Below are 25,976 nucleotides of genomic sequence, written 5' to 3' on the forward strand. Positions count from 1 at the left end.
GAAGTATAGTGTGAAGAGCATGAGGGTTCATTTGTTATATCATTGCGGGCCGAATGCAAGGAAGACGGAGAAGCAGGCGAAGCAGCAGAAGAAGAGGAAGGATGATTTTGAGAAGGGTAAGTTGAAGAAAGGGAATAATAAGCAAGAGAAGAAGAAGAAGAAGAATGTTGACGATAATGGTGATAAACCCTGGAATGGTCCCAAGAGAGTGTCCTTGCTGCATTCTGTTAAATGGGAGAGGATTATTCTGGATGAGGTAAGATCTTTCTTAGATCGATGGTAGTTTTATTTGTGTATTTAGCGTTGTCTTATTAAGTTATAAAAGTTGGTAGAAGAGAATTTTGGTGATAATTGAAGTCTCATCTCAATTAAAAAAAATGTTGTTTAACTGCAACATGAGTAATACTTGAGGATTGGTGATTGATTTATGTCTTTAAATTCTATGGTTTATGATTATGCCTTTTTGAAGAATCACTTTTACTTATTATGAGCTTTAGCAAGCCGTGGTTTTCCTGCCAGGTAATGTAGACTTCTGCTGAAGCTTTCTGGACTAAAAGTGACCCAAGTTGCTTTTATGTTGCCTTTGCTCTTGATTCCTAGCAACAACAACCACCCAACCAAAACAAGCAAGCAAGCAAACAAACAAACAGAACAATCCTTTTGTCCCAAAGTTTTTGGGTTGCCTACATGAATCCTATACTTCCATTCAGTTCTATTTTGTATCATCTTAGTTAAGTGAGCATTATATATTCCTTAATTGCTTCTATCAAGTTCTTGTAGGTCTATGTCTAGACCTCTTTGCTCCATTATTCATTATTTATAATTTCATCACTTCTCCCAGCTGTTGCAGTAAGAGGCCTTGGTTGCCTATTAATTATAATTTTATCACTTCTCATAACTGGTGCATTAAGAGGTCGCCATTGTCCATGTGACGAAACCATTCTGTCTCATCTTGTCCTCAATAGGGGCAGCCTGCAAGCTCTTGATTCCTTGTGGCGCCTCATTTTTCCTTTTTCAAGTCCTCTTGGTGTTTCATTTTTATTCGATTAAATGTCTAATCTGATAATGTCGTAGCAGACATGTAGAAGGACCTAGAAATTTGTTGAAAACCTCTGACCATTCTTACTAGTACTCCAGTGCATGCGATGCGTGGATGTCTCCAAAAATATGAGCGCAAAGTATGTAAAAGTATAGAATATTGAAGTTTTAGTTAGTCTTAAACAAACTGCAGACATGAGTATAAAAAAAGAAACAAATCGTCAATGAAAAGGTGGACAACCAAAAAAGAAAAGGGACAAAGAAAAAAGAAAAGTAAAACAACTATTTAGATTATACTCTTGTGTATTTTTCTAGGTTATTCTAATAGCAAAGAAGATAGACATTAGCATATAACAATCGTCTCCGTTTCTTTTTGTTTTTTATTTTTTTTCCTCATTTGCCCCTTAGATTGGTTAGGACAGATGTTAAACTCATAGGTTTAGAGATGTTCTCACTTCTCATTATCAGTATCACATTCTTTCTATTGTGACTAGATAGTATTTCTGGAGCTTACAAGATGCGAAAGTCCCTGTTTAATACTTTGTATTATAATGAGGGAGTGACACCCTATAAACCATTGATGCAGGCACACTTCATAAAAGATAGAAATAGCAATACAGCTAGGGCCGTTTTTGCCTTGGATTCTGTGTATAAGTGGGCTTTGAGTGGAACTCCTCTGCAGAATCGAGTTGGAGAACTTTACTCGCTGGTTTACTTAAATTTCCTTGTCTAAGTCTTTTCTTCTTTATTTCTTTCTTTTTTAAAAATGCAGGGCTCATGTAATAATATCTTCTACACAGGTTCGCTTCCTTCAGGTCTATCCTTACGCCAATTACTTCTGCAAAAGTTGTGACTGTAATATATTTGATCATGAGTAAGTTTTCTAGAACTGTAATACTGACTGAAGTTCATTACACCTCTAGTAAAACAGGTTGAATATTCTAAACAGGATATCTCAGCATATGCACACTCACATCTAGAATCTCTGAAGGATATTTTATATGCAGGATATGTTGAAGGATTTTGTACTTGTTTGATATTATTGGATCGTCAAGTGTTATTATGAAACCTTACATTTCTAGAACACGTTAGTTCATATATCTTTTCCAGCCTATTGTCATTTGGTCATATCATAATGTCCCATAGTCAAATATTCTGGAATCTTATAAGATATGTGGCATGAATTTCACTTGAATTATTTCCCAGCAAATTATATTATTGTGGATGTTCTTGGTAGTTGTTAACTTATGCGGACTGATTAGTCATCCAATTGGCACGTTATGCATTTTGTGTTGATTTTGCAGTGCTTCTGGTTCTCGGAGCTGTCTTAACTGTCCTCATAGTATAACAAGGCATTTTTGCTGGTGGAATCGAGTAAGTCGTAGAGACCACTATCTTGTTGTAATACTTCTATGAGTAGTTACTGAATTTAAGTTTATCCATATGTTTCACTTCTCTGATATGTTTCGGGTTCATACCAGTATATCAATAAACCAATACAATGTGGGGTACTTGATGATCGCAAAAGAGCTATGATTTTACTGAAAGGTAAAGTACTTAAAAGCATTGTGTTGAGGCGTACCAAGAAAGGGAGGGCAGCTGATCTTGCGCTACCTCCGCGCATTGTAAGTTCTAGACCATCTTTATCTATAACTAAATTTAGTACCTTGGCCTAATTTTTCTTTAAGCATCTCAATTATATGAATAAAATCTTGTTCTTCTATCTGTTTTTTCTATTGCTGCTATAGACATGTCTGAGAAGGGATTATCTGGATAAAAGTGAGAAGGAGATTTATGAAGCTATATATACGCAAAGTCGTGTACAATTTGATGCGTAAGTTCCTTATGTTCTTGATCTATTTTGGTTTCAGCAGTGCTTCAATTGAAGACATTTCTATGTAGCTTCAGATGAATATAATAGCTTTTATTGTTTTTTTCAATATATTAAAGATGGAAAAAAAAGATTCTCAACTATCAACTTAATTATCTAACAAGAACTTATAATAGGATTTTTCTTGTTTCTCAAGGAAATTAGTGGTCATAGGACATTGATTGATTTGGGGATAATGGTGGACTTATTTAGTTTTGTATATGTAGTCTACATTCAACCACATCAGCATTCTGGTTTTATAGCTGTTGATATGAAGTTGGGCAGATTTCATCAGTTCATCCTTTGACTCATTCTCCTCTCTTCTTATAAACAACTCCCTCTCCACACTGGCAATACGTGATTATGGTGGAGAAGCATCTTATTGCATTGAACTATCTGTGTTTCTAAAGTATAATGTGGATCTCCTAGATTTATTCTGTGTAGCATAACACAATTCTTTTTCATCCTTTACTCAATCTTCCATCTTCCTATAAGGTACTAGTACTTGTCATTAATAATTTCATACCCTTCTTCTGACTTCTGAGACTACCCCAAGTAGTGAGGACCTAACATTTCCATTAATAAAGTTTAGTTCCATTAATAAATAACTCCCTCTTCTCACTGGCAATGCATGATTATGGTGGAGGAGCATCTTATTGCAGTGAACTATCTGTGTTTCTAAAGTACAATGTGAATATCCTACATTTATTCTGTGCATGGTTGTAAATAGCGGCGCTATACACTGCTATTCGCGCAGGAAGCGGGGGTGAACCGCTCCGCTTACCGTGCTCGCGGAGGTGCCAAAGCCGGGGAAAACCCGGGTTCGATAGCGCGTAAATAGCGCTGTTTAGCGCTTAACAAGCGCTTTTAACCGCTAAACGCTTTTTATTTTTGTTAATTTTTCTACCCGAACCGACGCGAACCCGAAACCGCGAATGCATAATAACCCCCCCCCTCCTCTTCTCCTCTGAATCCCGACCTAAGCCCTAGCCGCCTCTTCTTATCCCTTTTGCGCTCCCTTCTCATCGGTCACCTTCCACGCATCCACCTTCACCTCCGTCTCCGACGCGGCAGCAGCAGACCACGCAGCGACGACATTCGACCGGCGACGACGGCGATCGGCAGCGCAAGGTAAGAGATTTCGTTTTCTAGTTTTTTTTTTTTCTTTTCTCCTCTTTGTTTTTTCTTTCGTTTTCCAGCTTTTGTTTTTTCTCCACTCGGCAGCAGCAGGCCATTAGCAATAGTTTTTTTTCCTTTTCCATGTAGTTCTTTGTTTTTTCTTCTCCAGCTTTCGTTTTCCTGTAGCAATTTTGTCATTCTTTGTTTTTTCTCCGCAGGTAAGTTGGAACCGCCGGTTATTTTTTACCGTAGCTATTTTAACTTCAAAAAAATAATTGTCATAATATATTAACAGTAAAAAAATTAATTGTATGTAGGTTGCAACTTGATGTAAATATATGAATTAACAGTAAAAAATCAATTGTATCTTAGCTAATTTACTGTAGCTATTTTAACAGTAAAAAATTTTCTATTTGATGTGCAATCTTTCTCAATTGTTTATTTCTTCTTTATAGTAACTCATAAATGTGCATATGACTGTTGAAATGTTAACTAACTTGCAAAGAGAGATTTTCTATGTGAAAGTTCACAAATATATATTTTTTCATTCATCTTGTATATCTTTTGACCGTGTGCTATTTGCCGCTATTTTTCCGCATAACCCAATTCTTTGTTAGCCTTTACTCAATCTTCCGTCTTCCTATAAGGTACTTGTACTTGTCATTAATAATTTTATACTCTTCTTCTGAGATGACCCCAAGTAGTGAGAAGGACCTAGCATTTCCATTAATAAAGTATATACCATTATAACCTCAATGCCTCCGTATACCTCGTGCCTTCTCCTTTCCTCCGTGTTTTTTCTTCTATATTTTTTACTCTGAATATTTATTTATTGATTGATTTTGCTTTGTACCTTAATGATTATCATTGTGATTATGGATCAACTGCAATATTCTCCTCCCACTGACTCATTAAATTTTAACATTTTTTTCAAGATGAAGTGGCACCAAAGCCTAGCATCAGCATCTGACTATTACATTTACCTTTGTTTCTACATGATCATACTTCTTATTAATGCAACTGTGCATTTTCCCATTTCTGTATTGGATTGCTAGGGTACTCTTAACTTTCTCTTTTCATTTGTCAGATATGTTGGGGCTGGGACCTTGATGAATAATTATGCTCATATCTTTGACCTCCTAACACGTCTGCGGCAGGTACAACAGTTACTTATTCAGTTGTGGATAAAATAGTATACCTAATTTCTACGGTTCGTTCTTTAGGTGGCAGGTACAACAGTTACTTATTCAGTTGTGGATAAAATAGTATACCTAATTTCTACGGTTCGTTCTTTAGGTGCACGGTTTACAGCCTAATCTCATCTTAGAATGGTCTAAAATAGACATTTATTATTTCTCCTGTTTCCTCAAATAGTGGACCGTCTATTGGCAAATGTCAGGTTTTGTTATGCCGTTATTTGGATTCATCTTCATCCAGGTGGTCCACAGGCTCACGATCACTGACTAAAATAGAAACGTTGTGGTTAATGAGTTCTTTTTTAATTGTGACAGGCTCTGGACCATCCATACCTCGTTGTCTATTCGAAAACTGCTGGCTTAGTAAAGGAGGGTGAAGAAAGTACTGCTACAGGTGATTGTGGCATTTGTCATGATCCACCGGAGGATGTGGTGGTGAGATGCTTGCAATTGTGATGATAACTGCTTTTTTATCTGATGGTGACTAAAAAATATATTTTTCACTCCTTTTTTGCAGGCGACTTCCTGTGATCATGTCTTCTGTAAGGCTTGTTTAATAGATTACTCTGCAAGTTTGGGAAATGTATCTTGCCCTTCATGTTCCAAACCACTAACTGTTGACTTGACGGCAAACAATTCTGGACAAAAAAATTCTGCAATGGCCATCAAGGGTTTCAAGCGCTCAGGAATAATGAGTAGAATAAAAATTGCTGACTTTAAGACAAGCACGAAAATTGATGCATTGGTATGTTCTCTTTTTAACTTTTCACTTTCTCCACATAATGACTGATTGTTGCAAGCTTACAAGTTTTATTGTAGAATTCTTGGTGATAGTCTAGCAATATATTTTACAATAAATATGCCTTGAGATGGTTGTACTAAATAGTAGTGGAGATGTGAAACTCTCTTTTCTTTCATGAGTATCCTTCATATTCAATGTTACAAAAATGCATGTCTTTCGTTTACCTTGCTCTAAATCCTTAGGCTAGGAATGATTTTGGACTTCCTTTGTACAAGTTAAAGTGCATGCATTCTATTAGATGTTGTTTGCCATTTACTTCATGTTGGTTGACCTTGCTATTCTCCAGCAATGGGCTCCATTACAGGTAGCTAGATATAATTATAGCATTTTGTCTATCATTGTTGGAGAAGTTAGGTTTAACCTCACAGTCGATTGACATTTCCAAACATGGTGTCTTAGACACGAGCTAAGAGTTTCAAACTTTCAATCATATTAAAATTAGTTGATGAATTATGGAGGAAAGGAACGAAGGGTTCAATTTCAATGTTAGCATGCAATAAATTGAAGTAATGACTAACTTTTTAGATCTAGGACTTTGGATATGCGCATTTAAATTCTGAACATTGTATCATTATCTAGGAACATTAAAATCCTTGTACAACATTTGTTTTTGTCTGGTTTAGGTATTCTTTTTATGGTAAAACGAAAATCGAGTTTTCCATCCAATAGGCATTAATTTCTTTTTGTCTGTGCATCATATGGGCACAAAATAGCAGTATAAAGTATTTAGTTTCTAGATTCATTGTTTTTAATGAACAAATATAAAATCAAATTGTTGTTTACGGAGACACTTTGAGTTTGGGATCCTTGTTTGCTCATTTGTTTTGGGTTTGAAATGCTCTAGAGAATCTAGACTATAAAACAAACACCTCACTGTGTAAACTGTTCATCTTTTGACTGCTTGATGCATAAGTTACCTAAATACCAGTTCTTAGGTACTGCAAATTATGTACATGAACCTCAATTGAATGGATTCTGGGTGTGGATAGTTCTTGTCATCTAAATTTATTTGGCTAGAGGTTTCATTTTGAATTGTTCCAGAAGTACCCAATTCTGTTTTTGTATGTATCAATATATTTATGTATGTATGTACATGCACCGCCCCCTAAAGGTTGATGCACCTTGTTTCGTTAGGGTTATCTGAAGTCATTGGATAAACCCTGAGCAAGTCATTTCTCTAAGGGAAGGGATGACTTAGGATATCTGGAGGAGAGTTAGACAGTCACCTCTGTCAACATGGGTTTAAAAAATGGCAGCAAATATGATGATATATCCTGTATTTGACCAGAGATATCCATTCTCTGGCCATTAATTCATCTGGCAGAGGCATTGATCCCAATTTGAAGGCATTTGGGGGATACTCCGTGAAAGAGGGAATATCCCAAAATTGTTCCTAGTCAAATGCTGGATCATGTATTATCTCAAGAGTCTGCCTAAGATTAATGGATGATCAACACCATTTATTTTGATTTACATGTCGTAAAATGGTTGGGTATGAAAATTCATGTGGTCACCTTTTCGCTGTTGCTCAAATGATTTTATTTGTTCAACTGTAGATGAATCATATATTTTGCATACACAAAGTCTCAAAATTGCACACATTTGTTGTACACATATTTAAAGATATGGAGATAACAAAGAAGTACAGTACGGTTGAGACCTGCCCCTCAGTCTGCTAGCCAGGTATCTCAGGAATTTTTTTCCCCGCATGCACCCACTTCTTCTTGCTTACGTATGTTTGAAGTCTCTCACTGAGATGTCTAACTTTGGTTGAAATTGAATGAATATTTTATTTGGTTGAGTGGCTAATAAATTATAATTCTTCTGTTTGATCTTAAAGTCTATCTTGATAAGAGGAATAAAAAATTGAGAATATTTTTCGCTACTTGTCAGAGTGTGTTGGTATGGGCATGGGATAATCAACTGCAGACTGCAGTTTTGTACAGTTCGCTGTCTGAATGTAGGTTCGTTAAATTAACGTTCCATGCTTCGTCCAGTAGAGATGACCTTTGCGATCCATGGATGTTTCGTGTGAACAAGTGCATGTGATGCAGGAACACATTAACCTGACTTGTCAATTAAAGGTTTAATCGTAGAAATAGACTTTATAAGGCAGTTTTGGCTAATACTATTGACTGTTTATGTGAATGCATATGAACTTAGTAGTTCCCCCCCTTTTCTTTAGGGGATCTATTGTTTTTTGTAAAAGTAGTGCTTTTGTGGTCTGCTGTAAACTATAAAGCTCGATAAAAGTATGTTTTGGTGCTTCTATTACGCATTTCTATTACTATTATTTGCACTGAGAAAAATTGAAGATATACGAATATGACTTATATGCTAGTGTTTCTCCTATTCTGCTTACCATGAACATATGAAACCAGGGGAAAAACATTTACTGTTACATTTCATGTATAATACTATGCAACCGTGTACTAGGTTTTTTCCACCTTTCTTTTTCATAGTGTACTTTGGCCTATTGGAGTTTTGGCCTGTTACGTCATGCGCTAAAGAGAGTGAGTCAGTCTACAGTTTATGTACTAAAGATTAGTTGTTCTTATAATCCAATTTGGCTATACATTGATTTACTTCTTTGTGGGCAGTTTAATTTTTAAAAAATTTACCATTTCTTGTTGATATGTTTAGCTCTTGCTGTTTTGATAACTCTTTGATTTTCCTGGTGGCATAGAGAGAAGAGATAAGAAACATGGTTGAAAACGATAGTTCTGCCAAAGGAATTGTATTCAGTCAGTTTACATCATTTCTGGATTTGATTAGTTTCTCACTTCAAATGGTAATTTAATTTTGCACTTTGAAAACTCATTTTATGTAACAAAGTTCTGATCACATGCGTAACTGAAGTAAGATGTTGAATTTGGCAGTCTGGCGTTAAATGTGTTCAGTTGGTAGGAAGTATGAGTCTTGCTGAGAGAGAGAAAGTGATCAAGTCATTTACTGAAGATGGAGATTGCAGAATCTTTCTTATGAGCCTGAAAGCTGGAGGGGTGGCTCTTAATCTCACAGCAGCATCTTATGTGAGCATCCTTTCCTTTTCTCTATCATGATCATGGTTTGGAGTCATTACCATTTTTTATTGGCTTCTTTCATTATTTATGGCGCTAGATTTTTTTGGCATGTTCAGTTGCACATCAATTAAAAAAAATCTAGAGTTTTAGGGTTTACTTTTACTTATTTGGTCATAAGGAATTGCCTGATCTCTTTTTCTGAAATAAAGTGAATTTTAACAAAGTGTATAAGTGAGGATCAAAAGATATAAACACCAATGAAAATCTGTAATTAGGCCTTGTCCTATGTCTTAGCTGAAGAAAAAACTTGGCATGCGATGTGTCTCATCTCTTATTTGGGTAAAGGCTGTGATTGGTGATTAGATCTTGGTATCCATCTTTTGACAGTACTTCTATGTCTCCATTGCCCTGATGGATATATGGGTCCAACCTTTTGTAAGGCAAGTGTTGGTTTTAGTAGGTCCATGAATAAACTATCTGGTCATTGAAAAGTAAAGGAGTAGCTTGCATGATATGCGCTATTCGTGTTGTGAAGGTGCAGCCAGTCAGTCATTAGATGGACAAACTTTGCTCTATCTCAGATTATGTAGGTTTAGATACTGATACTTGCTACATATCTATCAGCCCTACATCCATCAATGCTGATTAGTAAATAACTAAATGCATATACTTAATATGTACCCATAAGCATGTCAGCTAAAAGGTAAAGAATGAAAGTTACACTGATATGGATACGCTGCTAAGGAATGAAAGTTAGCATGATCATCTAAGTTACACTGAATGGATACAACCGTGGGTACGGGTACAGAACACGGCAATTTTGTAAAAGGTAGGGTACGAGGGCATGGCTACAGATACATGTATATAATAAACATTTAAATGAGATCAATATTGTTCTTCTATTTCACGCATTTTGAAATAAAATTCCTGTAGTACTTATTTGATTCTTTTATAAAACAGATCTATATATTAGAAAATCGCTCTTTTGTTAACGTGATATCCAAAAGACCGTTTATAATCATAGTTTTGAACCAGATACGGGCTGAAATGAGCCCAACTTATGTGTAACGAGTTTCAAGTATTGCATGTGAAATGTAGCATATATGTGCAAGAAGTATATGACAAGTGTTGTAAATTAGAACATGGATTGTACAATTGAGAACATATTTGAGTAAGTGTATGCAGATATACAAGGAGCGCCCACTGAAGTTTTGGTGTTGGGTATGGGTACAACATGGGTACGGCTCCAAATAGAAGAACCCATGCCATATAGATGATCAGTTATTTTTTTTTTCTTCCATCGGGAGATGCTAGAAACATGAACAGGCACATAAAATTTCATGAAAAAGAAAGAATATTTAACTTTTGAGCTCATCCATGCAATACGCATCTATCCTTCAAAGTTTTAACCGACCTCATTTCCTTTTACCAGAAAATAAATAATTATATATACAGGACCCACACAATTCAACTTTGACTGAATTCTTATGGATGCATCAGCAATAATCTGAAAATAGGAGATCTTTGACACATCTCCAATCATGCATAGATTTGAGTTTCGAAATAAAATTATGGTAATAATTCACATGCACCCTTGCAGTTTGGACAATCAGATATTTCACATCTTTTCCATATTTTAAACCACTTTCCCTTCAATTTACTTAGTAATGAAGTTAAAGTAATTACATAGTTCACTATTAAATACTATCTCTTGTATTATTATTATTATTATTATCTTTTCAATTTACGTAATAAATTGTTGAATTAATTACAGAAAACCCCCCTGAACTTTGGGGAGTTGCACTAAACGCCCTCATATTTTTTATTCCACCGAACTCCCCTGGACTTTAGGAGTTATTGCATGTAGCCCCCTTGAACTTTTCCACTAAATCATACCTGAAAAGTTCTCATTTTATCATTATATTAGCACCATTAACTCCAATGTCTCGCTGGTTAAGCACATGCCTAAAAAAGATGAAAATTCCTTTTTAGTCCCAAATAGGAAAATAGGTAATTTTTTGGGACTAAGGGATTCTTTTCAAATTTTTTTCTTGATACATGCTTGCCGCATGAGATTCAGAATCGATGATGCTAATTTGGAGATTAAATCAGAATTTTAATGTGAAATTTAGTGAAATGAAAGAGTTTAGGGGGTGTGCAATAACTTCTAAAGTTTAGAGAGGTTTAGTGGAATAAAAAAAGTTTTTTTTTTGTTGTTTTTTCATTTGGGGGTTTTTTTTTTGGGGGGGTTAGTGCGACTCCCCCAAAGTTTTTTTAGGGGGTTTTGGTTGGGGAGAGGGGAGGGTTGTAATTAACCCCTATTTAACTTATCCATCTCATAGCCATACAAACATGCGCAGAACCATATTTATCTGGTAAATGTAGGGGTAAAATGGATGAGTAATTGTATTTTGATAAATAGAATCGAATAGATAAATTCTGATCATTTTTGCATCATATTATCAATCTAATTATTATATTATGTTCTGAAACAACACCATTTATGTGATACATGTTAACTAAATTCTAATAAAAGGGAGTATTTGACAAAGAATTCATGTGTGCAAGCATGTATATTCACATATAGCAAGATGGGGAAAATGTAGGGATGTTAAATGGGTGGGTTTGGGCATTAAATGGGCGGGCCATAAATGAGCGGGCCATAAATGGGCGGGCCATAAATGGCGGGCATGTTTTGCCCATTTGCCAATTGCCCATTTATGGCCCATTTAATATTTTCTAAATGGGTAGGTTTTTGCCCGCCCATTTAATAAACGGGCCGCCCATTTGCCCGTTTATAAATAGTACTTTTTGAGTGTTTTTTGTAGTAGCTATATATATAGTACTTTTGGAGTGTTTTTTTTGTAAATTTTAGGGGGCTTTTCGCAAACTATTGGTGGCTTTTTGCAAACTTTTAGGGGCTTTTTGCAAACTTTTTGCATACCACCCCCAAAACTTGTACTACTCACAATGCACATCCAAAACCTATACTGCCCCAGCGCTGATATTGTTGTTCGTTTTAAAAGGGACCTACATTTGAATTCCCCTTTAATCATAGCATTATTCACATGACTTGCAGAATCATTGAACAATAACATTTTTTCATGAAGAATACACTGCAATTGAAACAAACAGACAGAGAATTTCAACCTACTTTAAAAATGTAAACCAATAATTAAGAAAAAAAACTTACCCTGACTCTTTTCAAGCTACTACGAAAGTCTCATAGTTATTTTAACAATTATAACCACCCACTTCATCAATTTAACTAGATTGTCGTAAGCTGAATTGTTATTAAACCCACTCACTTCCAAAATCATTCATAAACCCAAAACAGCAAACCCAGTTAATGTTTACACCCATATATTCAGTATTTAAACTCTTAATTATAGCAGTTTAACTCATTTTGGATCGATTAAACAATGGTCACATCACCCATACTGAATTAAAACAAAGGGTTAATTTCACAAAAAAAACCCCGAACTTTGTGGGGTTTTCACGTAACCCCCTATTGGGAAACAAGAGAGGATCAAAGCTAAAACTTTGATCGCCAAGATCCAAGCTTTGACCCAACCCAGGTCCCAAAATTCAAAATTCAACCAATCAAGCAAACAAAACAAACCTTGACGCTATCGTATCCGACAAGATGCAGCAGCGCATAGTGAAGCATGCATCCGTGGCCAGCCGAGAGCACGAACCGATCTCGATTGAACCAGTACAGATTCTTAGGGTTATACCTCATCATCTCAACGAACAGGATGTGGCCCAGCGGCTCGCACCCCATTGGCAGCCCAGGGTGGCCGCTGTTCGCCTTCTCGACGGCGTCGACCCTCATTTAGCGCCCGTTTAATAGGATGTAAAATGGACCCGCCCGATTAGGCACATTTAATTAAATGGGTGGGTTTTGGGCGGGCCAAATGATGGGTGGGCCAGGTGGGTAAATGGGTATGGGCATAAATTGACTTCCCTAGGAAAATGTCATCCCAAAAGACACCAGAGCACATGATCTGGAATTTCATAAACTTGAATGAAGTTGAACATTTAATATAATCCTGAGGTATTATTAATGATTTGCATACTGAGTATATAAACTGCTCTTAAGCAACCTAATTGCGGGTTGGCATCCTTCAGGGTTGAAATAGTAAATGGTAATGGCTAATGAATGTGCCTGTGTTATAGGAATTCCCTGGTTAAAGTTCTGCTTGAAATTAGTTTTTGCGATTAAGAGCATCTAATTCCTTTCTTAAGGTTCATCCTTATCCCGATTCTTAAGAAATATGGATACCCAAATTACCAATGTTAGAAAAAAAGGAAGGGGAAATAACTTTCTATTTGCTTTTTAGAGTACTTGTTAATTTTTTTGATATTTGTTGAAGTATATGATGATTATTTAGTTGGAATCTTTGACTATCTAGGTTCTGGTAAATTCCTTTGATCTGTTTAGGTTTTTTTGATGGATCCATGGTGGAATCCAGCTGTGGAGCGCCAGGCACAGGACCGGATTCATCGTATTGGACAATATAAGCCAATAAGGTGATTATATTATAAATTTACACTACTTGTATTATCTTATTGATCTTTTATACATTTACTTCTCATTTAATCATATCACACGTGTTCCTCAGGACCATAAGGTTTGTAATTGAGGACACCATCGAAGAAAGGATACTCAAGTTACAAGAGAAAAAGGAACTTGTGTTTGAAGGGTAATGCCTTTTTGTTGTTGATCGTATTTCCTGGATGTTATTGCTGATCTGTACATTCTGATTTGAATTGTCACAGGACTGTTGGTGATTCTAAAGATGCTCTTTTTAAGTTGACAGAAGCGGACTTGAGATTTTTGTTCCAGAACTAATCATTTATCCATTGAGATGAGAGGTATATATGGCACACAAATTGAACATTAAGATAAAGTCTGTGATGTGTGCATTATTGCACATAATAACTTGTGAAAGGTAATGCTGGTTAAATTCCATGTTGCTGATCTATAGGTTCCTCTTGGAGAGCCTCGACAGAATTAAGGGAAGCAGGATTATGGTATTTTGGTTGATGTGAAGTATGCAAAAGGTATTAACAAATTTTAGTTTTGTCTGTTGCTCTAAGAATGCTGTTGTGTTATGGGTTATGTGGCTGTACACTCTTGAATTACTCAACCAACTTAAATAACCTCCATTATCATCGATATTGTCAGCTCGATTTGACTGGGTTTTTTTTTCTCATACTGCTGTTTAATTGTAGAGGTTTTCTGGTCTCATTCAGGCAGTAGTGCGATGTCCACTGTTGTCTTTGTGGGTGAGGTCTTATTCCTGCTCCTGCTTAATTGGGATATAGTTCAAATATGTTGTTAGCTTTTCCATGTTAATAGCATCAATCATGTATATGAAAAGCCATCTAATCTTTTCATTAATCAGTTGCAGGATCTCCTACGCTGTGGTGACTTTTGAGGTTCAGCGTTTCCCTCACGAGAGGTTATGGCTCTAATCTTTTGGCTTCTCAGCTGTTTATAAGCTGGAAGTGTAAAGCAGAATCCCGCAGGTGTAGGTTTTTAACCTTTTTCTTTTGATCCTGTAAGATTCTGAAATCGCCTGTAAAACTTCATGGATGAAACTTTTTGTCTGGATTAACAAAGTTATAGCTTTAAATTGATCGAAATATGTTATTTTTGAAAGACGGTCTAAAGAGTGCCTATGTGTTGTTCCGCCGCGCAATCTGCTGTTATGGATTCTATTAATGTGAATGCTGGACGATAAGGAGGGGTGGTCTCCGTGATTTTGCAAGTTTCTGGAGGAAAAAAAAAAGTTTGATTTGAAGAAATTTACTCGTAATGTTTGAATCATTGCTCCATTTTGATTAAGACATTGGTGGAAGATCTAAAGGAGACAAGCTGGCGTGTTATCTTTGCACGGGCCTTAGTGATTGCTTTGTCAAAATCAGAGCATTCTACCGATTATTAGACAGCTGGATTGTGACTTATTGGGAAGAATTACCAATGTTTCTTTCAGGATGTCCCCACCCTTTTGGCTTGTGCTGGTAACGACGCAAGAGACTTCACACTCGATCTCTCAACGAGAGTTTTATACTTTATTTTTCTACATCATTAGTTTTTTTTGGCTTCTCAATTTATTTCCGGAATTTATGAAAAATTGATGCACAAATTGAAATGATGACTTTTATTAAATATAGAGTAGAAAGAGTATAGATTAGCGTATTTCTCCTGGCATCTTCTCATTAGAAAGGGGTTTGTTCAGAATACTACCTTTGAAGGTGTGAATCGCTGAACACGGCTCGACCAGCTCAGATAGCAACCCGTCATCGTGTCGGTATCGTGATAGAGACCTCGACGCTATCACTTTGGTCTTTACCTGGAGAATAAAATGTGGGTAAGCTCAAAATTTTTGTGACGGTGAAGGAATTGGCCACGTAAGCCAGACAAGCTGGGGTCGACTACCCCCGCCAAAATGTGAACGTGTTAACAAAATTTCGTCTGGTCATTCTCTACAGACGACCGTGGCTGGCATCTGACTCCAAGATCCTCGTCTTTTTGCAGAAAATGGGATTGTGATACGATAAGTAAGGGGCCATTTAATAATAATAATATCCTTTGCGACGTCAAGTCGCATGATCCTTTAGCGGACTTTTCTTTAGATGTTTGCTAGTCAGTTTCCGTGTTTCTCCCATCAAAAAAAAAAGAAAAGCAAGCAAGGAAAAAGCATGAAACTTTTTATTTTAGAATCAGCTGGCTCAAAATTGTACGTCGATGGCTCGTTTTCTAACAAAGCTCTTCAAGTAGATGGAGAACCCGTTTCGTTTTTTTTAGCGTGACACGGAGAAGTCGGGTCACTTTGGCTAACGAAAAACACTGCTTACTTATGATATTGTTTGGCAACAAGAGATTGTGTCTTATCTAAGAGATTGTGTCTTATTGACTTGGTCAATAAGCTAGTAAATCTGTTTGGTGATAAAAAATAGGAGAAGATTATTTTGGAGATTGTGTCTTTTGCAAGTAGCTTTTGGAAAGCTACCTCAAGTAGCGTTTGTCTTTGGAAAGGAGCTGCTAATTTTTTTCTTCCGTTTTGCCCCTACTAATTCGTAATTTTATATTCATAATATTGCATGTCCTTTTTAGTCATTTAACAAATTTAAGCTAGTTGTACAGCTACTTTTGCCAAACAGCTCTAGTCAATCAGCTAGCTACACAGCTATCAGCTTTCAGCTATAATTTCATAGCTTTCAACTAGTTTAACAGCTTTCAGCTATAATCTCGCAGCTTTCAGCTAGTTTTGCTAAACAGAACCTATATATCTGGTACAAACAAACAAAACCCTGAGCCGTGAGCACATTATACCCCTTTTATGTGTTCTCTTTAATTGCGCTGTATAACATTGTACGCTGATCATTAGGTGCAGTAGATATAAATGCGCTGCACAAGTGGGCAATAATGACTCAACAGGAACCAGGCCCATCTTCCCTTTGACCCCAAACCTTCAACGAAAGTGAAAGAAACAAGAGTCTCAAATCTAGAGAATGACGTCTCCTCACCCTTCGTCCACTCGCAAAATTTCACACTAGAACGTGAAAGGAATGCATCTAAAATGAGACCCCCGCATTTTAAATTCATTAATCCCCATCCCTTCAGGTACGTATTAACTCTTCCAGATTAGAGTTATTATTATTTAGAAAAATTCCCCAAGGACCCAAAATATGGGACCAACAGAGGGACATGTGAAATGTTTCCCTTATTGGTCGCATATTTTGGATCCATATAGCAAATCTCTATTATTTAACTCCTCATTATCCTTACTCTTACCCTTACTCTTAACACACACACTGACACACACACACCCTCTCCTCCTTTAAAAGCCTCAGCTCCCTCCCCTTCCCTCCATTCAAATTCAACTCAACATTTCACTCCAAATGGCCTCCAACTCTTTAACCAAATACGCCCATTTAGTCCTCTTCCTTCTCCATGTCCTCTCCTCGGCGAACTCTGCCTCAGTTCCGGCCATTTATGCGTTCGGAGACTCGCTGGCCGATGTCGGCAACAACGACTACTTGAAGCTCTCGGTGCTCAAGGCTGATTTTCCTCACAACGGGGTTGACTATCCTGGCGGCAAAGCCACAGGGAGGTTTAGCAACGGCAAGAACTCTGCAGATTTTCTCGGTACGCATGCATTTGTGACTTCTTTTTTTTCCGCTTTGTTTCGTTTCGGTTTGGTTTTGTATAGAACCGAGTTCTGTTAGGTGTTAGCTAAATAGTACCAAGCGTGCCAGGATTCAATAACTTTTTGTTTGTTAGGTAGGGACTGGGTCCAATTTTTTATTGAGCTCAGGCCTCACTGGCTACGAGTTGCCTGCTACGGCCAGGTTGATTGCTAGGGACTGGATCCTATTCAATCCGGTGGGGAAATGGAATCATGAGTGGGGGGGTGCATGAGATATCTATGAGGGCCTACTTGGTCTTTTTTTTTTTTTAAGGATGAACTCCCACTTCAAAAATTATGAATACAATTAGTTCTTGAGTTCATTGAAACAACTATATATCAAACGTTCTAGCACGTGCAATATTCTGATATTAATCACAACTTTCTTATGGGCTGCAAGGGGGAATGAAAAGAAAAAAAAAATACTCTCAAAAGTTTTTTTTTTCCCTTTTCCCCTTCACACTATACCTGTGATATCTGGAACAAAAATACTAAAACACACTTGTAGTAGTTGGGAGGCCTATAATTAATGGTTATCTTGTTCTGGCGAAGTTTTAAGCAATCCACTTCAAGTATAAGAGCAATTCTTTGATAAAGAGGTACTTTTTAGGTTAAGATTACTACGTACAATGAGCCTAGTATCTTCAAAGAAATCTAATTAAGAAAAAAAAAATTCATCACTGTTAGTTAATGAACTTTTCAAATAGTAAGTGTACTGCTAATTATATACTGAGAGAAAAAAAAAATTCGCTCCTCTGAATGTCACAGCGGATAAAGTTGGTGTTCCAACCTCCCCACCTTACCTCTCTATACCGTCAAACTCCAACAGGACCCAAGCGTTTCTCTCTGGTGTCAGCTTTGCCTCTGGCGGCGCTGGGGTCCTGGATTCCACAAATTCAGTGAGTCCTTCGGTAACCTTATAAAACATACACACTCGAAATAATCGAATACTTAAAAACTTGATAAGTTGATTACTGGATCTTATTTCAGGGACAATGCCTCACATTCAACAAGCAAATAGACTACTTCACTACGGTATACACTGAGCTGGTGCAGGAATTGGGCAGCGCGCAAGCCCAAGATCACCTATCAAAGTCCATATTCTCCTTTATAATTGGAAGCAATGATATACTTTCTTACATAAGGTCGAGTGACGGGATGACACCTCAGCAGCTTGTGGATTCTATGATCACTACACTAAGAGGTCAACTGAAGGTACATAACTGTTTCACCGATGAACTAGAATGCCAAAATCCTCAAACTTTTGTATTGTATCAGAAATGAAATCAATAGTTTGAGACCAATTTCCTTTCAAAGAAAATTAAGCGAAAACAATGGAACCGTTATTTTTCAATGAATCATGATTCAACACATGAAGAATTAGCGAGACGCGTGTATGTATAAAACACTTGGCTTGGTCAGTGAATGTCAGAAAAATCAGAGTTTGGGGACCGTACGATTTTGATACGGTTACCTGTTTCTCGGTAGGATATAGACAACCCATTGGCAATATTTTTGCAGAAGTGAAAGTATTTGGAGGACAAATTTATTTCTCGGAATCTTACTTTCAAGAATTTAGTAACAAGGTTTTCTGACATATTTGATACTATTTCCTTGGTCGCAGACTATTTACAATCTTGGTGCACGGAAATTTGCATTTGTGGGCACAGGACCAATTGGCTGCTGCCCATCACTACGGCGTAAAAATGGGTCTGATTCCTGCAATTCCTTAGCAAATAGTATCTCCCTTCTCTATGCTCAAGGTTCTGCCTCATTACTGAAAGATATGCAATCAGAACTTAGCGGATTCAACTACTCTTTCTTCAACTCCACCATCACACTGCTTCAATACCTTCAAGATCCATCCAACTACGGTATAATTACACCATCAATTATTCAAATTTTGGGTTTATTATACATCAACCATTCGTAGAATCTTTTTTTTTTGGGGACTTACTACCCCCTGTAGTTTCATTGTCGCAGATAGACCTCTTGGGTTGATTTTTTTTTATTACTCTCTTGCCCTCAGTGAGACTTACTAGTTTCACCCAGGAGCAATATCTGCCAAAATTTCACCCAGTCTAAAAGAGTCAAAACCCCAGGGGGTCTACTGCAGCGATGAACACAGGGTAGGAAGTGCGAAACGGAAATACCTCTTGTGGTTGTTTTTCTTTCCTTTTTTTTTGGTGTGTGTGTGTGTGTGTGTGGATGTGCAATTTACCCTTTTTATTTTTATTTTTATTTATGATAGTAGACCTATTTATCCATGAATACAGGATTTACTGAAGTTAAGGCTGCATGCTGTGGACTGGGAAATCTCAATGCTAAGGTTGCTTGCCTCCCAGTATCCAAATTGTGTCAGAAGAGGTCAGACTTTGTATTTTGGGACCTATTCCATCCTACGGAGAAAACCGCTGGATTGCTTGCAGACACTATATTTGACGGATCATCACCATTTGTGTACCCAATTAATGTAAAACAGTTGAGTAACCTTTGAAATAAGCTTTTTTTTCTTTTCTTTTCTTTTCTTTGTTACATAGGCCCAAAGAACTTGGGCAGTATAGAGGTTGTCAACAAGTATAGTGACAAAGATGTGATGTACATCAAAAATGTTCTCAGAAATGAAATTATCTCAGAAAGTATCGATAACTACCCAAGTTTAAGGGTGTATTTGTTGGGATGTGTATTTATCTCTTTTGATATGAAATTTAGGAACTAGTTTAAGTGATTTGCCATCTCTCACGATACGTCCAACACATGTTTCTTGTGAATTTCTCTAGACGACTCACATATTTTAACTTCAGTTGAATGAGCCATCTCCTTGTTATCTTTGGTCCCGCCTCTTGTTTGGTTCACACTGTTGCATGTACTAATTATTAGGAAACACCAAAAATGAATGAACTGGTGTACATATGTGCGATTCCATATTCATCACTTTCTTACTTTTAACAACTCCTTTCTTTTTAACTTTGTGTATATCATAAGACAAGGAACTCTCCTGATAGAACTTCAAATGGCGTCCAAATCGTTGCGTCCTCATACCGAATTGTTGGTTTTCGCAGTTTGTTATTGCATCTTGTTTATGACTCAAGTTAAGGCAAAGGTTCCCGCAATCTACGTGTTTGGGGATTCATTGGCTGACGTAGGAAACAATGACTACTTGGAGTTCTCATTTCTGAAAGCTAATTTTCCACACAATGGTGTCGATTATCCTGGAGGAAAAGCGACGGGTCGCTTCAGCAACGGCAAGAATTGCGCTGATTTTCTCGGTATTTCTCTTTCTATGTTTGACCTTAGTTACTTTTGTACAGTTTGTTTATAGCCAGTTTGGCTTTGGTTTTAGCTTATTATGATCAGTTAATAGTCCATCCGCTTGATGATTTACCTTAATCCAAAGATGTTCAAGATTTGTAATTTTGGTCATTGTTCAAATTTTCAGTCAAACAGTATCTGAGACACATTCTATGTATATCGATCAAAGTTGTCATTCAAAAATCATGCCGGATTCTCCATTTATTGAATATATGTGCCGTGACTGATAACTTATTCAAGATCTTATAACATCCTATACGCATCCTTATACTTACATATCTTCAATAGTCTTGTTTTTAATAAACTGTAGCATATAATTTTTTTTTAAAAAATACTAATTTGAACATCTCAATACAACAGCTGAGAGACTTGGCTTACCATCTCCTCCCCCTTACCTATCCATACCGGCCAACTCGAACATAACACAGGTGTTCCTCAAAGGTGTCAACTTCGCTTCTGGTGGGGCTGGAGTTTTGGACTCAACACGTGCCGTAAGTCCCTAGACCGACATAGAATTCACTATCAAACACTTGATTACATGATACATTTTTTTTTCAGGATCAATGCCTCAAGTTAACCAAGCAAATAGACTACTACTCAACAATGTACACTGATTTGGTTGAGAAATTGGGGTTCATACAAGCCCGAGATCACATATCCATGTCTATCTTTGCCTTCATTATTGGAAGCAATGATATACTAGATTATGTCAAGTCAAGCTCTAGCTATCAGCTTAATGTCACTGCTGAGCAGCTTGTTGGTTCGATGATTTCTTCACTTGAAGTGCATTTAAAGGTAACTTTGTTACTATATTTCTGGATATTTGAATGAAAAACTTATGAATACGGTTCCGTATTTGTTTCAGAGGATTTACAACCTTGGTGCTCGTAAAATTATCTTTGTGGGCACCGGACCGATTGGTTGCTGCCCACAACAGAGAGAAAACAGCACTTCTGGTGAATGCAGTGCCAGAACTAATAGCATCTCTGCTCAGTATGATAGCGGAGTTGCTTCGCTGCTTCACGAAATGAAATCAGAATTCAATGATATGAACTACTCTTTCTTCAACTCGTCAAGCACTCTTATGGAATACATTGAAAGCCCAGATGCTCATGGTATGAAAATATTTGTTCCGATATCATGGATTTTTTTTAAATTTTTTTTTTAAAGCAACTGATTCTGGGTATGGTTATAGGGTTCACTGACGTTAAGGCTGCGTGTTGCGGAATTGGCAATCTCAATGCTTTGATTGCTTGTCTTCCAGTTTCTAGATTGTGTGAAGATAGAACTAGTTACGTATTTTGGGATTTATATCATCCAACAGAGGCTACTGCTCGGTTGCTGACTGAAACTATGTTCAGCGGTTCACGGCCTTATGTGTTCCCCATCAACGTAAAACAGCTGGGCGATCTCTGAGATGAGAATGAACTTTGGAGGGCTTTTGGACGCTCTTGTCGAAGAAACTGTCAAATTTCTCTGATACTCAGCAGCACGTCTAATGTTAATGTTTCGACATCAATTTCAAAAGCATTTGAGATAACAAACATGCTCGATTATACTGAAGGTTTGCCTTTTAAATCTCTATAGCGATTATCAGTTGTAAGGCAAAATTTTCAAATTGCTCGAATATTGGGTACCTTAAATACGTTTTGACTATCGTCAAATTAATCTCTATAATGATGAGAATGAAGATTGTGGGAGAAACTGTCGAACATCTCTATACTCAATTAATACTATGTAACTGCATTCTCCTCAGTTTTAAATGCAGTCAACCAACTCCCATTTCTTGATAACTGAATTTTTTTTTCCAGTCCAGGTTAAATCTCGATGCTGATGGTTCGATTGATAATTAATTTTTCAATTTAGCTAGTACTTGGGTGGCCTCACACTGTTCCTTTACGAATTTAGCCTGCTCAGAGCCAATAATGGGAATTTCAGGATGTGTCCAATGCTTATGATCAAATTGAATGTTAATTTTCAATTTAGCGAATATTTAGAAATTTTTAACTTACAAGTTTAGTCGCTGCTTAGAACATACGGCAAAATAAAATAAAACAAGAAAGAATAAAAATTTATGGTAAAAGTTAAAAAAAGTGGCGGTTCTCTGAATGAACTGAAGCTGGGTCCAAAGCGGGTGCAGAGCGCAGCGACCCGTTATCCTTCCACCGTTGAGAGCGGGAAGTTTTCGCTGCTCTGTGAATCCAGCCTCACGCTGTACCCTCCGCTTCAAGAGACAAGTGAGTCAGGCCTGCGCCAGGCCCACATGAATCACTACCCAACTTGGAACGGGCGGGCCATCATAAAGCACCCATGCACCCAGACCCAGCAACAATGCCCAGAGTCCGCACCACTTTAATGCCCCGCTTGGTTACAAGCTCGCGCGACTGAGCTCGGCAACAGGAGGACAGTGGTATTTCATTTTAAAGAACTTAACAATAAATATAGTTGTCGATGTGGGACTAAGGAAGTGGAAGTGGCGACATATCGTTTATATTTTTCTCTCCAGACATGAATACCTCCCACATACTAATTCCATTTGAAGAGATGGAAGTAATCAATCTCGTCAGGCTCTGAATAAGTATCCATTAGGAGTACGTAAACGCATAGTTAACTAAATCTAAATGTTGGGTTTGTTTGGAAGAAAATACTAAACAAACTAGTGTTGGCAGCGTAATTACTTATTTGAAGATGTATATATGTCTATCTCCTAATTTACTTTCATATTGGAATTTGATATTAGGTAGGGATTTGTATATTGTAATAGTCAAATTGGTGACAATAAATAAAACATAGAAATACATACATATCGACATATTTACTCGAATATGTATGTATTATATAAGTTTTTATATTATATAATACGATGTGTAAGCATGTACATATATAAGGGTAAAATATAAGAAATCCAAAATATGTGGAGTTAAGTTTAATTTGGTTTATGAGAAGTCCAAAATATGGAAAATACATAGGGCCTAAAACCTATGAGGAGTAAAGTATTTCCCCCCCTAATTTGAAGCATGAAATATTAGTTTACTGTGTTTGGTTAGTAGTAAACAAGTTTTTCTTCTCCTTTTTTAAGCTAGGAGACGAAGGACTGCTATTGGGATGAATGTAGACGTAATTTTGTTATCTTTCAAAAAATATATAGGCGATTGAATAGGATCATAGGGTTAAGAGATAAATAAATAAAAATCCTACCTTTTTTATCACAGTAAAACTTAAAATTAATATTTCAATTAAATATTTCTTCGGTTGATTGGTCTCCTATTCCCATAGCAATGTATATTTAATTAATATTTTCTCCTATCACAGAGAATTGATCATATAAAACAGTATAGTACGCAGCAAAGGTCATCAATTTTGACAACAAAAAGATGCTAAACGGGCCTCAACTAGTCCAACATCAATGTTGCATTTGACCGCTTCCAAGTAGCGAAAATGTCAAACGAATATTATTTTGAGAATAAAATACTATGTATGATTATTCCTGTTTCATATTAAATAAACCACAATTTCCTCAGTTTACTTCACTAAACAACAAATGAAGAAAGAAAGGGAGCTCATCAAATTTTAGATTTCGTATAGTCTCCATCCATCTATAGATTTGTTTATATGGACAAGTAATCTTTCTTACGTAACTTCAGTTATTATTTAGTCATCAACTCCTTATCTTTCCCATAAACCGGTACACACATCTTTTCTCATCTCCATAGGTCATCCGTGTTATAAAACTTAGGCAGAGACAAACTATTGTAAATTAAGTTTGCGTCCAAAACAATTGGAGCGAAGTGCAATTTTTATTTTAATTTTTTTCTCCGTTAAGCTGTACCAAAGGCCGTTTTCTCTTTTAATGAAGTTAAGATAGTTTGATAAAGAGAAGCAAATCTTTAGACCTTTGCTTTCATGCGTTTAGACAACTCAAGATTTATCAGATATTCTAGCATTTCTACATTGGAAAATGCAGCTGCGTGAGAATTTAATTACTTTTCTTTTTGACCATGTATCTTCTCCGTTTCAACTTTTAAGTGGCGATATTATTAATTCATTTCCTTTTCTGTTAATTTTATATTTATAAGATTTGATTCTTTTATTCCAGAACATATTCCAACATAGCGTTTTAAAGATGAGGAAGACTTTTCCCCTCAATACCCTGAGTTCCTACTTTTCCTTTTTTTTTGTAGAATATACTTATCATTTTCTCTTTAATACAATTTATATCTTAAAAAATAAAAGGTTGCTTAATTATGTGCACACAGTTCTATTTCATGGCATGTGATGTGTTTTGTCTAGAATGTTATATATTGACAAATAAAGGCACGAGAAAAGATTGAAATTAAGACCTCTATGGTATAATTATTATTTTATTATCCTTTTGATTGGAATATTGTTTCCATGTCATTAAAATAATTTAGAATGTTCACTGCAACAAAAGTAGTAAGTTATAATCCATTTTTTGTCTCTACGCGACATATTTTTATGTCATACAAATAGAGCGCGACATATCAAAAGTGTGGTTAAAACATGTGTGAAGAGTGTGTTTCTATATATGTGAGAATGTGTCACGAAACTCATGACACATAGTAAGTTATAATCCATTTTTTGTCTCTACGCGACATATTTTTATGTCATACAAATAGAGCGCGACATATCAAAAGTGTGGTTAAAACATGTGTGAAGAGTGTGTTTCTATATATGTGAGAATGTGTCACGAAACTCATGACACAACATATATATATATATATATATATATATATATATATATATATATATGTCGAGAGTGGTGACACATACATGTGTCATAAAACTCATGACACATACATGTATCAAGAGTGGTGACACATAGTTATGTCTAGACTATAAAAATTTAAAGAGTATCATCAATACTATTTTCCTTGAAGGTCACCCATCCTAGGATTACTCTCACTAAAGCACACTTAACTATGGAGTTTTTTAACTTATACACTATCATAAATGTTTAATCATCATAATTAAAAATCTAAGATTTATTATTTAAGCATATTAATAGATCTTCTCACAATCCATGTTGGACTATTAGCCTTTTTCAATTATATTTAATTGTATATCTAATGACACACATATATGTCATGTTTTTGCTACACTTCTTATACGTGTCACTATTGTTTAATCATTTGTAAATGAAATGAAACAAGTGTGGATATATACAACTTTTGTTGTAGTGGTTGGATGTCTTCAATAAAGTAGGGTATTCATGTCACCATGTGGAAAAGGAAGGTCGACCTCATCACTTTACATTTGATGATTTACATTGTTTGGTTACGACATTATGATTCATAAAATGATATGACTACCTTATTTGGATTGCATTATGTAAACTTAAAAGTGATAGACATGTGGACCCCATTAAAAATATTAATTTTATCATGGTTAGATTTA

The 25,976-nt window shown here is 36.3% G+C and overlaps 3 protein-coding genes across 4 annotated transcripts in view; all 3 read left to right on the forward strand.

Annotated features, from left to right (window-relative positions):
- The window catches only part of LOC109833490 (DNA repair protein RAD16-like), a 15,368-nt gene extending 650 nt beyond the window's left edge, over positions 1-14,718 (forward strand). The window contains 18 exon segments of the mRNA XM_020401174.1: positions 1-11; positions 13-256; positions 1,625-1,747; positions 1,839-1,912; positions 2,343-2,412; positions 2,520-2,663; positions 2,787-2,872; positions 5,115-5,184; positions 5,539-5,658; positions 5,741-5,968; positions 8,712-8,816; positions 8,905-9,057; positions 13,493-13,581; positions 13,674-13,754; positions 13,831-13,926; positions 14,040-14,115; positions 14,287-14,340; positions 14,460-14,718. The exon segment at positions 1-11 is cut by the window's left edge and continues 650 nt beyond it. Of these exon segments, the coding sequence (XP_020256763.1) occupies positions 1-11; positions 13-256; positions 1,625-1,747; positions 1,839-1,912; positions 2,343-2,412; positions 2,520-2,663; positions 2,787-2,872; positions 5,115-5,184; positions 5,539-5,658; positions 5,741-5,968; positions 8,712-8,816; positions 8,905-9,057; positions 13,493-13,581; positions 13,674-13,754; positions 13,831-13,903 (1,671 nt within the window). The 3' untranslated portion in view covers positions 13,904-13,926; positions 14,040-14,115; positions 14,287-14,340; positions 14,460-14,718.
- Positions 16,495-19,921, forward strand: LOC109833493 (GDSL esterase/lipase At5g55050-like). The gene is made up of 5 exons (XM_020401177.1): positions 16,495-17,209; positions 18,018-18,148; positions 18,240-18,464; positions 18,874-19,123; positions 19,526-19,921. Exons 1-5 carry the CDS (start codon positions 16,963-16,965, stop codon positions 19,744-19,746), a joined length of 1,074 nt encoding a protein of 357 aa, XP_020256766.1. The 5' UTR covers positions 16,495-16,962; the 3' UTR covers positions 19,747-19,921.
- On the forward strand, positions 19,983-22,277 carry LOC109833491 (GDSL esterase/lipase At5g55050-like). 2 transcript variants are annotated; one of them, XM_020401176.1, is made up of 6 exons: positions 19,983-20,163; positions 20,312-20,518; positions 20,922-21,052; positions 21,120-21,356; positions 21,427-21,676; positions 21,757-22,277. In XM_020401176.1, exons 1-6 carry the CDS (start codon positions 20,142-20,144, stop codon positions 21,975-21,977), a joined length of 1,068 nt encoding a protein of 355 aa, XP_020256765.1. In that variant the 5' UTR covers positions 19,983-20,141; the 3' UTR covers positions 21,978-22,277. The 2 variants fall into 2 exon arrangements, with proteins under 2 accessions (XP_020256765.1, XP_020256764.1); XM_020401175.1 differs by lacking the exon at positions 19,983-20,163 and having other exon boundaries at positions 20,176-20,518.

This window comes from Asparagus officinalis, chromosome 3 (assembly GCF_001876935.1).
Source record: "Asparagus officinalis chromosome 3, Aspof.V1, whole genome shotgun sequence".
Classification (NCBI taxonomy): Eukaryota; Viridiplantae; Streptophyta; class Magnoliopsida; order Asparagales; family Asparagaceae; genus Asparagus; species Asparagus officinalis.